Source organism: Nylanderia fulva, unplaced genomic scaffold (assembly GCF_048542155.1).
Source record: "Nylanderia fulva isolate GAGA-0341 unplaced genomic scaffold, ASM4854215v1 Scaffold38, whole genome shotgun sequence".
Taxonomy (NCBI): Eukaryota; Metazoa; Arthropoda; class Insecta; order Hymenoptera; family Formicidae; genus Nylanderia; species Nylanderia fulva.
The window spans coordinates 1194682-1212202 of NW_028190455.1; the positions used below are offsets into that span (position 1 = coordinate 1194682).

The 17521-nt window shown below is 37.9% G+C and overlaps 2 protein-coding genes across 2 annotated transcripts in view; one reads left to right on the forward strand and one right to left on the reverse strand.

Moving 5' to 3' along the window:
• Positions 1-1111, forward strand: part of mad2 (mitotic arrest deficient 2) — an 80771-nt gene extending 79660 nt beyond the window's left edge. Inside the window, exon 4 of the mRNA XM_085485618.1 lies at positions 1040-1111. Coding sequence (XP_085341744.1) covers positions 1040-1096 — 57 coding nt within the window. The 3' untranslated portion in view covers positions 1097-1111. The remainder of the gene's footprint in view (positions 1-1039) is intronic.
• Positions 1-17521, reverse strand: part of vn (membrane-bound neuregulin protein vein) — a 275654-nt gene that overhangs the window by 37848 nt on the left and 220285 nt on the right.

The following is a 17521-nucleotide window of genomic DNA, read 5'->3' on the forward strand; positions in this document are numbered from 1 at the left end:
TCCGTTCCTTCTTTTTTTTTTATTTTTTATTAAAAGCCTACAGATGGCTGGTTATTAATCCGATGATTCGTCAATCGAAATGTGTTTTAATTTGCTTCACGCATTCTAATTGGAAACAGTAGGTACGTGAATTTTTTTCATCCAATCGTTTCCAATTATCCGTCGAATATAGAAAAATGTTGACATTTGACAAAAATATGTTTAAATTAAATTAAATATGTTTAAATAAGTTATCGATATTTTTACGGTGCACTGGGACGTCCTATTGAATATTGATAATTGAAGTGTTTTACAAAAAATATTAATTCTCGGTAATGGTTGTTTTGTCCTTTATAATTAAAAGGAAAAAAATGATATAGTGACGTTTATTACTGTCAATGGTCAATATTTGTAAAAATTGAATATATTTGTAATTTTCTCTGTAACATCTGATATATATAAATAACACTTAATTAAAAAAATATATACAGACTTTTATATAATTCGACCGTACTGGCAAATATTATTTATTCAATCACAACGTTTCGATTCTTCTTTGAGTCCTTATCAAGTAATTTGTAAAAATAAAAATAAAATTATAATATTAAGATGTCAAGAAGACTGCAGTCTCCAGTAACTCGTCTAAGAGTCTTGACGTGTTGTCAAACCGACACTATGTTCGTTCTTGACATCTTAATATTATAATTTTATTTTTATTTTTAGAAATCACTTGATAAGGACTCAAAAAAGAGTCGAAACGTTGTGATTGAATAAATAATATTTGCTAGTACGATCGAGAGAAGATTCTTACCTTTTTTAAATTCTGTCTAGCGATTCTCAAATATCTACGTTTATATTTTATATAATTATCGTTTATTTAAATTACTGTTAACGGTTCTATTTATTTGGAACATATGAAGATATTTTTTATTTGCGAAACTCTTCCTAAATATTAATGTTTCTGTTGATACTTAAAGTAAAATATCGTGAAAAAGACTCAATATAATACATTCGACAATTCTCAGTCGGTTGAAATAAATTTTCCATTTCATTCTTCCAGGAATGCAAGCGAATACTGACGTCTGATTCGCGCCGCAGTAGTATAGCCCGAAACTGATCAGACATTCAGGTTCTTTGTTGAGAGAGCATGTGGTGAGCTTTTAATATTTAATCTATTATACTTCATGAATAGTTATATGACATCTGATACCAATTCGGCGTATCTCGTCATTCATATTATACATGTTCCATTAATTTCGATAAAAGTAGACAATAAAGAATGAAAATAAAAAAATTAAAACTATCATGTAAATATATAATATAAATAAGTTGTTTAAATAAAATAAATTATACGTTATTATATTTTCACAAATATCTCAAAATATTTTCATAAAATATAATAAGTATTTTATATAGAATAAAAATATTTAATTTTCTTCAAACAATTTTTATATCATTATGTACTTTGTCCATAAACTTTAATTATGATTCATGAAGGTATTGCATTATGCAAAATAAGCGCTCAAATCTAAATCTCAGTCAATTGTAAGAAAGGAAAATAGTTTTGCGAAACTTTCATAAAATTAATTTTTATATTCGTCAAGCAGGAAATATTTTCTTCGCGGAATGTCGCAGTGCGCGAGAAACCGCTGCCAGATTAAATGTTTAATTCTAAGTTCTTCGTGACGCGAAACCTTTCACAAGCAAACACAAACTTGCTAAAGAAACAACTTTATCGTAAAACACTAAGCAAACTTTCGTAGTGCATTTTGTCGCTATCAGAAAAGATCGTTTTCTACCTCGATGTGAGAATAATGTTAAATATTGTGTGAAAGCGCTGCACCGTTTCGAAAAATAATTTTTATCGAATTTTTCAACTCTGCATTGCAGTAACTTGAAAAATCACCTTTATTTTTAAAAATTAATTCTATTTAAAGTTCCTTAGCTATGTATAAAAATTAAATTTCAATCATTAAATATCTTATACAATATTTTTCAATGTTATATAATTGCATTCACATTTATTGAATAAATATATATATATCTCACAACGTTCAAGATACAATAGCCGAAATTGGCGGTTTTCCATAAATTCTATAAATTGAAAATCCCCGAAAAATCAGAGCGATAATTTTTTAACGGAGCAATAGGGATATTCGCGAACAAAGTTGAATGCTCGTTCGGATCAATCAGCGGATGATTGCCGTCCATACTCTCGATCATAACGACGATGATCAAGCCGCGCTTGGGCGAGCCGAAAATTGCGATTTAATTGAGTACCACCGGCGGTGGCCGCCGAATAAAAAAAAAAACAGCTCGGGCGATATAGGACAGTTCGTTATGGAATTAAATACTTCCGGCCGAGAGGCTGGCGGTCGAAAGAGGAGTCGTGGGGATTTTTCAGTCGCATAAAAGGCTAAATCCTCCCGCGCCTGTAGTTTTTTAGTCGTTAACGCATCGGCGCTACGAGTCGAGAGTTTATCGAACGGCCGCACTGGGTGTGATTAAATTTAAATTTTTTTATCCACTCCCTTTCGCTCTGTTTCTGCTACTCTCTGGCCTGTCGAAGAGAGATTAATAATAACAAAGTACTTCGTGTGCGCACGGATTCGCGAAACTCGTCACGAATGACAGCTTAGAACATATTACAGTCATGCAACCCGTCTCGAATAGGGAAGAGTAAGAAAAGGGGGTATGTCTCGTTGGGGTTGTGTTTTGTCGATGAAAATGTAATTTTTCTTTATTGGACCACGTTGGCAGACGCGCTGATTCCTCTTACGACGTCTTCGGCGGAAGACGAATGACCGATCGCGATATATATCGCGAAACACGAAGGTCTAACGATGACTGCCCTACAACTTGCACGACGGTTCTTAGCCGAGATATATTTGTAGTCGGGTACGACAAAGTCAGACGATGTGTTCTCTGCAATTTTTTATCTCTATAATTTATACTTGTCATCGCTATAATTTTTCGAAAGGGGGCAGCAAGCTTTGGAAATAAATTATTTATATAATTAATGTTGACGGCGTCTCATTTTTCGTGTCGAAAATCTACGTGAAACGCGATGCCTCGCTCCGTCGCGCACAAGCCATTTCTTCGACGAAGTGTTCAACCTAACAAAGTAGAGGCGTAATACGCATACGCATATATGTATACACATATACGCGTATAGATGAAATAGAGCGTCGTTGTAGAGTAAACGTACACAGCTGCCTTCGCTTATGTTAGTTGTGTTACAGAAACGCATTTTCGTGCGGTAACTTGGAGAACAGCACCTGGGGGCGCAATCTTCCTTTTGCGTTACATGTTACATCGCGACGTCATGCCGGAGCAATCCGCGTAAAAAGGCTGCAACCACCCCATCGCACATTGCAACTGCAACGCGTTGCAACTGCGCCCATCCTCTTTCGTTCGTTTCGCTTCCGGTTCGCCTCACGACCGAGTTCGGCGTCGTTACACACGTGAATAAACGAAACCTGGTGCGGCCCCTCGGGCCAAATACACTTTTCCCCCACAACAAACGAAATAGATCCGTGTTTGTTGCCAATTTTCCAACATTTCCGATCTCGACGAAGACGTTCCGTAGCAACGAATGTCTTTTCGGACAGAGATGATGGAATTTAGCGGGTTGTATTCGGTATTTATTCCGAGAGTGTGGAGGATGATATTGCATATGTCGATATTACTACGTACTTGCTTCGAAAATATATATCGTCGGTATATTTCGAGGAGATCGATTTTTCTTTTTTTTTTTTTTTTTCTTTGGTAGAGACGGCTAAATTTGATCGCGCGAAAAACGATGCTCGAAATATTTCGCGAAATTTTTTAGCGATAAGTGACACGAGCGAATCCGCTGTATAAAAGCAGATTAAAAATTTCTCTCGAATGCGCGAAAGAGCGAAACATTCACCTTGATTGGATCGTTACACGATTCGATAACGCTCAACTACCGTTTTCAGCAGATTACCATGGGTTCGCGCAAATCCGAAATCAAATCGAAGAAATGTTCGATGAAAAAAAAAAAAAAAAAAAAAAAACGAAACATAGCACCGGTAGCGCGCTTATCCAAAGCTCGCGAGCAATTTCGACTATTGAAAACTTGGAACATCGTCGGATTATCAAGCCGATTAGAGCTACTTTCGCATCTATTTGCGGACATTTGATTCGCCATATCTCTTATTAATTTAAGAGTGATTTAAAACTGTTTGACGCGTGCATTTTTCATTCGCGATACTCCGATTCAGCAAAAGCGTTATTCATTTAATCATTAATTCTTCTAAGATTAATATATTTAAAATATATTCAATTCTTGGAAGGAGATTAGATTTTTTAAACTTATAGTAACATTCTACTTTCTTAGTTAAATATATAAAAAAGAGAATTCTATCGCTAGAATAAATAAATATCCAGCTTGGATGAAAAAATTTTTAATCTTCCAAGATAAATATATTTAAAATATTTTCTTGAGAAAAGGGATTAATGATTAAACCTTCGAATCCGCATAACACTTACAGTAAAAAAAAATGTTGGAAACTTATAGCAGAATTTACTTTCTCAGCCAAATGTTGAAAAAAAATGATATCGCCAAAATGAATAGACACCCGAAGTTCAGCATCATCTACCTAACGAAAATCGAATATTAATCTCTTGGAAGAGGTATAGGATTAATGATTAAACCTTGGAATCCGCATAACAATTACAGTAAAGAAATGTTGGAAACTTATAGCAGAATTGACTTTCTTAACCAAATGTGAAAAAAATAATATCGCCAAAATGAATAGACACCCGAAGTTCAGCATCATCTACCTAACGAAAATCGAATATTAATCTCTTGGAAGAGGTATAGGATTAATGATTAAACCTTGGAAACCGCATAACAATTACAGTAAAGAAATGTTGGAAACTTATAGCAGAATTGACTTTTTTAGCCAAATGTGAAAAAATGGTATCGCCAAAATGAATAGACAGCCGGATAAAGGATTAAGTTCAGCATCATCCACCTAACGAAGATCGAATTGCTCGCGCGTCGTTTTAATGGTCGGAGGCTGTAGTTAATATCGACTGGCACACCTTTGTGCCTCTGCGCGTGGCGGTCGCTTGACACGCGGCCGAAGGGAGCCATTAGCTCCTGTCTAACATCAGGAACGATCTATCACGCTAACCCACGGCGATGCTGCGCCGAAATTTGTCGGACCGAATAGCCGGCGGTGCTTCAATCAGCGCGATCGATAACTGGGCATAACGAGGTTATTTTCGACAAGCATTCGTGCGGCCCATTGAATCGCACACGCGGAAACGAGAGACCCTTTATTTACGGCGCCGTTTCTGACCCTAGAAACACGCTTTGTTCGCAGCTCCAAGTGTTATTCGATAACACTTTCGCGAACGAAGTTGGAATGAATCTCTCGAAAATTGCGTCCCGATCCACGTAGATATGCATACACATACGTCCGTGGTACAGGGAACGACGAAAATTCTAAACCCTCTCTCGTTGTTATCTCACCGAAGTCTGCCTGTCTATGTGTGCGCGCGCTGCTCGTTTGGTTCCCGCGGACATTTCTCAGCCCTTTGTTCCACGTGAGCGTATATTATAAATGATAAAGGACTCGGTACTCATTACGGGCTCGCTGAAATTATCTCGACCGCATATCGTTTTTATCCGTTTTCTCTCTCTCCCTCTCGTCGGAAGCCAGCGGCGACATTTTCGCGTCCGGGTATCGCCGCTGCTCGTTATTCACCAGCGTTAAACAGCGAAAATTTCAACAAAGCCCCCGTCCACGCAAAATACAATGAATATATCCGAGCGCGTTCGTCCAGATTCGCGACGATCAAGGATCCATGTGCGGAGGTTTCGCCGAACTTTTAATCTCCTCCCGTTCTCGGTCTGGAGAGGGAAAAGAGTAGGTCGTGTCGTGAAATCCGCGATACTGCTCTCTTCCTCTTTGCGAGGATGGGATGTTTCGCGCGTATGAATCGTTTAATCCGTTAAAAATACACAGCTCGCGTATATTGCACATTCTCTACAACGCACGCTGTATACATATATAATCACTCGATATCGTGAAAACCCACGTCGTATTGATAGAAATATCAGCGACGAAAAATCCAGACACATCATGTTTTTTTAATTCGTTAGAGCGAAAGATGATCATTGAAACTGTATGATATTAAAAAAAATTCCATATTTTGTGTAAAGCGCTGTAGCAGAGCCTCTATACGAGGAATGTAAATCCGGCGAGAAAAATCGGTAACGCGTTTCGAAAATATCGCGCAAACGTTTATTCGCGTATTTTACTCGTGATTATTGCCTCAATATTTTTATGCGACGACTCTTCGGCAAATGTGTTGTTTCCGGTCTAAACCTGCAGCGGTTAGCCGAGTAACGAGCGGTCGAGTAATGCCGAAACATTAATCGTGCCTGGTGGTTCACCGAAACCGAAACGTCGATTTGCGGCGCGGTTCGTCACCGGTTAAACGCCGCGGAACTCCAAGACGATTCCGTGCAACGCATTCACCGGATGCGTCAACTCGTTTTCCCGCTATTTGCACGGTCGGTGCCACGTGTATAATTAACTCTTAAAATCTGTGTAATCCGTTATGCGTTCATTTTCGATTTACGGCATACGTTTTAAATTACTTTAGCTCTGTCGCAAATTGCGAATAATTTATTTTTAATTCGCAGAAAATCTATAAACGTGCTCATTTTATTACACGCGTTTCAGTATAAAATTATATTTCTAGAGAGATATATATTTATATAATATTTTATTCCATTTCTTTCTTAAGGAAATAAAGTTAAAAGTAATTAAAGAATTTATTTTTAAAAAATGTGGAGCAATTTTTATTTTTTCAGTAATAATTAGAGTCTAATAGGCGAAAATTAAGGGATTGAAAGTCAAACGTTATATTTCTCCAACAACTGAATGCAACGAGGTATTCGCGTTTAGGACACGCGAGAAGCATAACAACAAGTTAAGTAGGGCAGAATGCGTATTCAGGAATTAATTGCGTTCGTAACTCGTTCGTTGAATTATATCGCGGTAGTTACGCGTGTCAACGTCGCCCGCAACCCACACAAAACAGACGCGAGAGATTCGATTTCGCGATTGGCTCGCGTATTGTTACACCGAGTTGTCCCATTTACGTTCTACGAAATATCGAATTTCGATCGCGCGTGTATCTTCTTTTATTGGCCATCACCGGTTTGCACGCGTGACGTTCGTCCCTCTCTCTCTCTCTCTCTCTCTCTCTCTCTCTCTCTCTCTCTCTCTCTCTCTCTCTCTCTCTCTTCGCTACTACGAGTAATCGAGCGTGATTTTTACCCGGTGGAAGAAAAATATTTGGCACAAAATATGATGCGATGCCTCGGTACACGCAATATGTTCCGTGTATGTAAAAAGTAATATATAATATTTCCGACAATTGAGAAATTTAAATCAATTTTTACTTAACGCAAAATATCGGTAAAAATTTCATACGCGATTGATGGTGAAATTTTCGTTTTTTTTTTTTTAATCCAATTTCTATCTATATTTCTTAAGCTTAAAATAAAAATTTTTATTACAGCTCTTATAGCCAGTCTATTTTCATATAAAAATTGTTATGGAAGTATCAAGAGCACACTAAATTATTATATATATATACAATTTAAACTTTGAACCATCATTATTTAGGTATTTTCACTGAAGAAAAAAAGCTTTTTAATTATTCGCGGTGTTTTTATTTAAAATCACTTGTGTGCGCGTTCCAGGATGCTTCGTATGCAAGGAGAGTCGTAGCTTAATTCAGCATGTGTCCCCGCTCTGTATGCTTTAATTCGTTTTAATAGACACGTCCTTGTGTGTGCAGCTGCTACTCCTGTCGGTTGAACGGACATACGAGAAGTTGGCGATAGCGCGAGCGATGTGGTGTGAAAAATAGTGGAAAATGAATTTTTGTCAAATAAACGTGCCCGAATATTTTGTTATCGCGAATGACGCATGGCGCACGATAAAAACAGAGGAAAAAAAGAATAAAAAAAAAAAAAAAAAGAAAAAAAACCGGGACAAAACTTGATCCCGGCGCGCGCGCCGTAAACGCGTCGCGCGCAACTCTATAAAATATTCGCTCGGAAGCATTTATTTGGGGTTTTTTACGCGCTTTTGTGTGCACGCGCGCCGCACCGGCAATTTTTTTCCTCGCCTGTATATTTTTCTCGCGGCTCGGCGCGCGCTTACGCAACGATCATGTAACGTGTTTAACATAATAGGTATACAGCCGAGCAATGTTGACCAACGCGACGGTATCGATCGTTTGACGCGCGTTGAATTGTTTACAGTTTTCTGCATCTCGAATCACGTTGCTCGGTTCGGATCGGAGTAACGCAGTTTCCTTTGTAAAGTCGGAGTAAGTAAAGCGAGAGCGAAATAATCCGCCTTACGTGACCGGGCGCGGATTTCGTAGCTCGCGGCAAAAGTCACTAACTCGGAGGTCGAAGGAGAGATAAAAATCTGGGACAGACGGGGGATGGTAACGGCGTGGCGGTCGGAGATAGAAGAAGGGATGGAAAGAAGGGAGAAAGAGAGAGGTCAGAATCGCGCGGAATCTACTGGTACCGGTCCAGGTTTGCAGGAATGAAATTGTGAAGTTTCAAAGCACCCTCGAAGCTTTAAGCACCGGCGAGGTACCTCCACGTTGCGCTTTACCAAACGGAATTCTCTTTCCCTTCCTCCCCCTCCACCCCCCCCCCTTTCTCCTCACTCGTCTAGAGGCTGTAGTTCTTTCCTCCCGGAAGAGGACGTACGTTTCCTCCCTTTGTTCGATGCGGATTCCAACCCTCGAACGGAAAAAAAAGAGGAAGTAAATTGAATAGGTCTCGCAAACCTTATACAAGAAGAAGTGCAGACTGGGCAGACGTAGCAAAGCTTGGGCACACGTTAAAGATAAGCGAGGTATGGGAGAAAAAAAGCACAAGCGAGAGAGAGAGAGAGACAGAGACGGAGAGTCAAGACCGGGTTACATTTCTCAGCGCTGGATACACTTTCAGAAAACCTTCGTTAACGGAAACGTCGGGGTCATTCGAGGGGATTTCTTCGTTTTCTTATGCGACGAAGAGATCTCGTAATGACGCGGTCGCCACATTTCTCGCGAGCTTCTCGCAAAATACCTGCTGGAAACCAGGAATATCTTACGTATATGCATTTGTAACTATGACGTTTCGTATTTCCTTCGCTCCTTATTTACGTGTCAACAATACGAGCATGAAGCTTCCGACGTTTGCGGTATGCAAATGCACAAAGGGCCGTCCTAGAATGCCGGAAGTACGTGAACATGCATTTCCTGAGTTTTATCATCGCGTGCGAATTGGTCGTGACTGAAGGGAAAACGAATCGGGATGGACGAGCGACTTCTAATGTTAATATAATATAGTCACGCGCCCGTCTTGTACAATTCAAAGACGGAAAAAGTAATAAGCTCGCGAATCCTTTAGGAAGACGTTTCGTGTATATTTCCTTTTTTAAAACAGCTATGGTGCTGTGCATGAAAATTTTATCGCGTCATCTGGAAGAAATAATCGGCAAGCGGATGTCGTGAAATTTTTTCGCGTCTGCAGTTTATGAATCGCAGCGTTTCGCGGTTTTTTTCGATCCATGATCGGAGAACGAACGAACTGTCATTAAATCTTTTAGGAAGCGTATATATCGCGTTTGGCAAAGTTGACAGATCGGTCCGACATTTACGAGTCTTCCTCTTCTTTTTAACTCCGATCAGGACGCGAGCAATACAAGTTATTCTCGCAAAGAGAATTTTCGCTGTTGGAAGAGTCACGACAAAGCCTCAAAGGAAAAAGTTTTCACTACTGACGAAAGAAGAGCAGTCTTCCATGTGCGGCTTCATATCTTTCTATTTTCTTCGCTTTTTCTCTTTCTCTCTCTTCCTTTCTTTTCCAATGCAACATTTCATTAACCTATATTAAGACGAATTATTTTTCGACATCTGCAATTTCGTTGTATTTCATCGTTAATTCCATTTAATAGTTCCTCTCGATGCGACATATTTTTTATGCGTTTTAAAGTATTATTCTACGGGAAAACAATCTGTGTAAACCGAAGAATTTCCGAATAGCTTTGCATTTATATCGCGCGATGTAAAAATAAAAATATATATGTTACTTTTATTTCAGAGTAAAAATATCCGCTGGTACATACATTATGAATGATGTAACATGCCGGTGTATAGGTCGCTCGCATAAATATGTATTCACTTTAATTTTAATCCCGAAAAAATATTCCGCGTGAAACAACGTTTACGTGTTCAGAAAAAAATGGGGACTGCATCGACAGTGTTTTCCCGAATGCAGTTTTTAAACACGGCGTGTCATGTTATTTTACGTGGAAGTATTTTATTCCCGAGGATTAAAAAGGAAAGATTAAGCACGCATCGATTATGAATAAAAAGAATTGACGTAAACTTACATTTTCAAAATTATTTTTCGAAAATGCCTGTAGGAAAATAAATAACTCTATAAAAATCTGTAATGTGTCATTTATAAAAATATGCATATAAATAATGCATAAAGTAGAATCTATATATAAAAAATACATAAACATCGAGAAGTTTTATTTCTATCATTTTTATTATTACTTATTTTTCATGTTATATGGTAGATTTTTTTCACATTAGAGTGAATTAAATTTTGGATATAATAATATAAAAGAGAGAAAAAAGCGAAGAATCGATATTAAAAGCAGAATCTGTGTCCGAAATTTTATCACAATGTCTTTAACGAGGCAAACGCGTTATGAGATTCGTGAGTATAAAAGTCGCCTGTTGGAGATGCTAAAGGGAGTCAATTCACTTTGGATTACTTTCTGGACACCCCAGGCGTGCGTGCGCGACCAACCAACCGACCGTATCGCACGAACGGGCAAGATTCAATAAGACCGGGTGGATATTGCTGATCTCAACTTACGTTGTCAAATGTCTCTGAGCGGAATTCGAAATTCGCCTTAGCGGAACGATACGAACCCTTCCTTCCCTCGGCTTCTCCCGACTGCTTCTCTTTTTCCTCTCATCGTGCCATTTTTCAAACGTGTTGCGTTCTTCCTCTCAACCGCGCGATACCGATATAAAGTGAGAGACAGCTTCGACAATCGGAGAATGAGAATCCGAATATTAGCGACATTTTATTATATCGTGAAACGGAAAGAAATCGCCAAGAGAACGTTGAAATAATTTATAATTACGTGACACGCAAATTATGAAATATATTTTTCCTCTCTTTCTTGTTTCAGGACATCACGATTTAAAAGAGATATATATCACAAAAGAAATAATATTTATACGCACAAAATTAATAAAGTTACTTTTTCTCATGCAAATGTATATCTTGGTTTATCTCATTTTTTCCCTTTTTTATCTCCTTTTAATTAATCTTCTCGCCTGGACAATTATATAGTTAGGATTTCAGTTTGAAAAAGTTGGAGGAAGTCTATTATACTCACTGGAAAAAAGCGGCGCAGGTTAGTAAATTTTCGAGTTGTGTGTTCCTGTGGCGACTCTGATATTTTGCTACACGCGGATGTTTTGTGTCGACACGATCAGTTATATTCTCTGATGCCACAGTCGCGCAAAATCTGTGTAACACGGAAACGTGTAAAAGGCGGCCGCGCTCCGGGCCGCTTTCGTTCTGTTATTTTTTTTGCCGATTACATCGGATCCTGTGGCATCCCTGAAAACTCTCTGGCGTTCTCTCGGTGCTCGCGTTTGAACAATAGGGCGCTTTTCCCCGGTTTCATCCACCGTCGCGATTTCGACGCCGAAAAACCAAGAGAGAGAGCGCGCGATAAACACGGCTCGAGAACAGAATCACCGGTGTTTGCCGGCGACGATGATCTTCAACTCTACGCGGACTCGAAGTTTGCAAACACGGCGTGCGAACGAAAATGATGGAATCGGGAAAACGAAACGCCGGGAATTTAAATAAATTGAAAAGTTTGCGCGTCGCATCTCGCGCAAATTCGTCGTTCGCCGTATTGCTGCGGATCGGAAGTTTTGTTGATAAGCAACGACAAGAGAGAAGGATTTATTTCTTCCACCCTACCGTCTCCTTCTACGCGGATAATTCAGTCGGATTTTCGATTTCAAAATCTCGTTGGAGAATATTGATGAGGAAATTTTCTACGATCTTTCCTCTTTACGAGAAGCACATAAAATAGCATTTTTTAAAATCTTGATCGCGCAAACTTTTTATTGATGTTTTCTTTTATTTATCGTCTCATTATAAGCGTCTCATCTACGTTTTAATTACGGTTTTGAAAAATATACAACAAAGAATAATAGCGTTTAATGCACCTTTATAAATATATATATATATATATATATATATATAAAGTGAAGGTGGATAAAAGAGACAAAGATAATTACAGTTTATAAAAAATTAGACAATATTCTCTACTAATTTTAAATTCGTTAAATGTTATTAAAATATTTAGAGAAATTATTTCGCCTATAAACGTTTATTGGTACAAAGTTAAAGGTATGCAGTTTATATAAAGCTTTAAACTTGTAACTCGATATAGTGGAAAACATATTTCTCGTTTTACATAAGGCAAAATTGGATTAGTAAAATTTAGTACCTAGCATTTACTAATAAAAGTCACATCTCTTGTAATAATCTGGTTCAATCGCGATACACGGAACTAATATAACGCTACCAATATTATTTTCACTTGAGCTTCAAATTTCGATGCGCATGATATTTCGAGAGATACATATATGGTATATCAAAGAAAAGAGTTAAATGTATGCTCTGTATACAAAAACAATACTGGCGTTCAATCACACATAGAGGCGCAGTAATCACATGAAACTGTTTTGAATTACAGTCCTCTCTCATATATCCCTTCGGCAAAGCAGTCCACTTTCCTTTGTAAGAGGATCTTCTCTCGGAGACACTTCAGAATTGAATATTTCTCGGGAGTGAATGAACGGGGAATACAGTCATTGGTAATTTACGCGCGGCATGCACGTTGCAAGGGCGCAATCGTAAGAGGTGAACGTGCACAACGTGATGTATACGTAATACTGTGAGTGAAACGTAGGAATACACATACAGTTCCGAGTAGGAGGTAGTGGCTGTGCGAGCTTTCTCGCGTGGCAAACAGACCCTATCTATTCATCGGGTCGGCTCCATTGTTGGGATTCTGGGCCGCGGGAAATTCCTCGGCAGCCGGTGGTGCCTGATGTCGCTCGCTCGCCGGCTAAATCGCACGTAGGCGTGTAAACGTTCCTTGTACTTGCACCGTATGTGCCGCGATATCGTCGGCCGACACACCACAGACGGCATTGAATCTCACATGCACCGGGTGTGTGTGTGTGTGTGTGTGTGATGTTATTTACGTTGCGGTGTAAAATATAGTAAAATGATATTTCTGTACGCGCGCGCGTTTCTTTTGTTTTTGTTTTTGCAATATAATATTGTGATAGAAAAATTAATCCGACGTGCGAGCTATTTTTCGTGTCATAGATATACTGTAACTATATATTTCAGTCGACAGAATAAGAGTTGAAATACGGTAATAGTTATATATGAATAGGGAATCAAAAAATAGAGATTTGAGAGACGAGAGAAAACATGATGAATAAAGAGATTTCTCCTGAGAGATATAAGCTTCGTTCAGGTGCAGTCTAAGTGTGAAAACCATATCGCCTAATACACGAAACGGCTATTGTTGCACGTCTGAGAGCTTCGACAGGAATTATATGCTCGACGAACTCGGACAGTACCTAGTTTGTAACTTTGAAGTTTGTATCGCGAAGATGCATAAACCTCATCCTCTGTGGATGTTCTCGGGAACATCATGGGCAATTCTCGCGGATTGTATTGCGTCGTTAACAAGATGATGCTATATAATACTTGTCGGACATATATCTTTCAAAATAATTATAAACGATAGACTCTTTCCCAATAACTTTCATCAAAATGTGATTAATTTTCATTGAATTGTCAATAATTAATAAATACAGCAAGCATTTCGGTAAATTATTACAAGATGTGGATGCTTCTAACGTTCAATAAAAGTTAATAAATGACGATTTTTATGATATATATATATATATTCATATTTATGATATATATATATATACATATATATAAACTGAAAAAAATGTTGCATTAAAAGGAATTCTGGGAGATTCCAGTAATTCTGTTTCGTCCATTTTCGAGCAGAATTTTTGTTAACGCAATAAAAAATATTTGTTCCAGTGTTTTAATACGTAATTACTGCGTATGAAAGCAACGCATTTGCACCTACGTTTTCGCGTCCGAGGAGAGATTGAAAATCGTTATATTTTCCACTTGTTATAAAAAGCTGAATTTCACGCGGATGAATGCATAGGATTTTCTCTCTCCGCTCTCGGTGTTATCTTCATTTGTACGTGGCGCGCGAGACATTCTGTCCACTCGCGAAGAGACAATGTGTCCGAGATACCTTGAGAATCGCTTTCCCGTGTCTCTTCTCTCCCCCTTTTCCCTCGTATCCACCGGCGGTCTTCGCGTTCAGGTAACCGTGCATAACGCGGCTGCCGCTACAGCTGCTACGCTCCTCGCGTCGCGCCAGACAAGTAGTATAGCAATAGCTATAGCCCGGCCCGTCTGTTCTGCGTCCTTTTCCACTTCGGTCCGGTTTGTTTATTCAGTACGCTCAGACGAGTCTCGCATAGAATTGCGCGTCACGGTCTCGCTGGCTTTACTTTCCAGTTTGATGCATTCCCTTTGCAAAACAATGCGAAGGCGACACTTTTCCACGACGGTTGAGACGTCCCCGCAGGACGCAATTTCTTCGTCATCTCTTTCGCGATAAGGAATACGCGATAAATCAAAAATACCTTCGACGCGTATACATATTTTTAGATTTATGTTTCAAGATTTCCAAAAAGAATCTCAGCGGATTCTCGTTGCAGTTGTTAATGTTTAACATCGTAAGTGACAAAGAGAGAGAGAGAGAGATAGAGGAAGAACCTAGATCATTTTAGGAATTTATTTAGCTCAAGAAATTGAATTTGAAACTTTTTACTAATTTTTTAAAGGAGAAGATTGTTAATAATATAATGAATAAAACAATTGCTTTCCCGCACAATAAGTATTTTTCAAAAATTAAATTGTTTTCGATGCACTTCTAGTTTGTCTCGAAACCAGACTTCTATTTAATATTAAGAACTAATATACGATTATTAATTAGTATTATATGTTCTCCCTCCCTCCAATTGTGACGAGAAATCAAGCTTTCCTTCAGGAATTCCTGAAAAGAAGGAATGCGATAATTCTCCAGAATAGCGGTAAAGTTTTTAAAGTTCCCGTGCGCTTCCTAGTTAGGAACAGAGGCTGAATCGGCTGGAACGTTGCTTAAGCGATTCCATCGATCCTCTTAATTAATTCCGCAAGAAGAGTGAGTCGTATATCTGCGACACAAGTCTCCCGACCTTCTGGCGCGCTACTGTATGGACCTCTCTACCTCTCCTCTCTTCTTTCCTCTCACTCACTCCCTCCCTCTCTCTCTTTCACTCTCGAGACACAATAGTACGAAAGACGAGGCAGCGACGAGGACTATCGCTCTTCTCTCGCAACGTCCGCGCGAAACTCGCTGGGGCACAACGAAGAAGAGCTTACCTTCCCGCTGTAATTGCTTCCATCTCGTCATTCTGCCTCGTGCCCTGCTGGCCCGAGTCTCCTAATTGTCTCTGTTTTTCCGTACTTTCGAGAGAGAATATTAAACGCGCTCGGTGAGATGTCGGCCTTTCTTTTACGGCGCGCCTTATCGCGATCCTTCGAATTCTTTTCGGTTATTCTTACAATTTTTTTTAACCACGCCCAGTACGGTAATCTTCTTTAACCATTATATATTTTATTAATCTAAAATGTTACAAGTGCTCTATCATAATGTATGATATTTTTTTCTGTCAACATTTTTTGTTTGTTCTGATATATTTCTCTTTTTTACAAAATATCTTTCTATTTTCTGAATATTTAAATCTTTTATATTGATTTTTATATTATACATGATTGAAATTCTAGATGTTATAGAATTATATCACACTATATTTTGTCCATTTATCATTTTGTCAGTTTGCATCATGTTACTCGTGCATCATACCGCGTACTATTGTATTTTTAAGGAGCTTTTAGCATAATAAATGGTTTTATTATTATATCACTGGTCCTTCTCAGGATAAAATAAGTTTTTTCAAATTTCACAAAATTTGTTGGAAATTGTATTTATAATTGTTTAAATATCGTTTGAATTAATTTATTTTTCTATAAAAAAAAAATTTATTTTAAAAGTATTTCTATTATTTTCTACAATAAAATATTTATTTCGTGTTCGTAAATCATATCTAAATTTTTATATACAAAATGTCACAATCGAAAAATTTGTGAATATAAGGGAAAAATATATATTTTTTCTCTCTAAAATAAATATAAAGAATTAGTAACTCAATTTATATCAGAGATTCGGCATTGTTCGACTTCGATCGTAACGATACAACGATATAACATTCAGCAAATGTCTAAATGCAAATGCAAATCTGATGTACATTGATAGAACGCTCATGTAATTATCGTAACGAGAATTGTAGAGCATTACGACGGATTTGTAAGCGCGTTAAATTATTCCTATGATCAAATGCGAGTCTATTTTTCTCAATTTCCTCTTGCCCTTACATTCGAATTATACACATAAATATATTCTATTGTCGAAACATTACGTTCCGTCGTTTCTTTCATTTACGAGAAATGTTACAGGCACTATCGCTTTTATCAACCAATGCGCAATTTTCTTATTAAATTAGCATAATGTTTTTTACGTCGCCTCTGTATAATAAATTCACCGATATTTTTTTCTCTCTTTTTCTTTCTCGATTTTCAGAGTTTCATTCTTTTAGCAATACTTGCACGCGTATTCGCGGAATTAATAACCACGTCTCTTTATTTTGATTTTTTGCCACTCTTTGGTGTTTTTCCCGATGATGTAATATCGAAAATTATTTTTCGTAACATGTGTGGCTTTTGCAATTCGTTATTAAAAGTGACACATTTATTAAAAACATATTTTGCCATGAAAGCAAAAGGGGATATATCCAAATATATAGGTATACATATGTAAACAGAATTAAATAATCTAAATCACACAAGTTGTGTATCATAATAAAATTTTTTTTTCGTCATATCGAAAAAGAATGTTGAATGTGCGTTTTTGAAAAGCGCAAAAAAATACTTTCAAATGATATTTAAATTGTTCGGATATATATATTTAAATGATCCTACTTTTTCCTATAAAAGTATTACTTCGAAAAGGTGAATTACCGTTCGCTTTTTCGATTCATCGCTTCGTAGAGAGAGCTTTCGCGCGAACAAAAAAGGGGAAAAAAGCAAAAGAAAAGAGAAATAAAGACTAAGAACTATGCACGCGCCCTGATATCGGCGACCAAACGGTCGTATAGACATTAATTCCTCCCTCTCTCCTTTAGCCCCCGCAGTCAGAACGATAGAGAGAGGTCC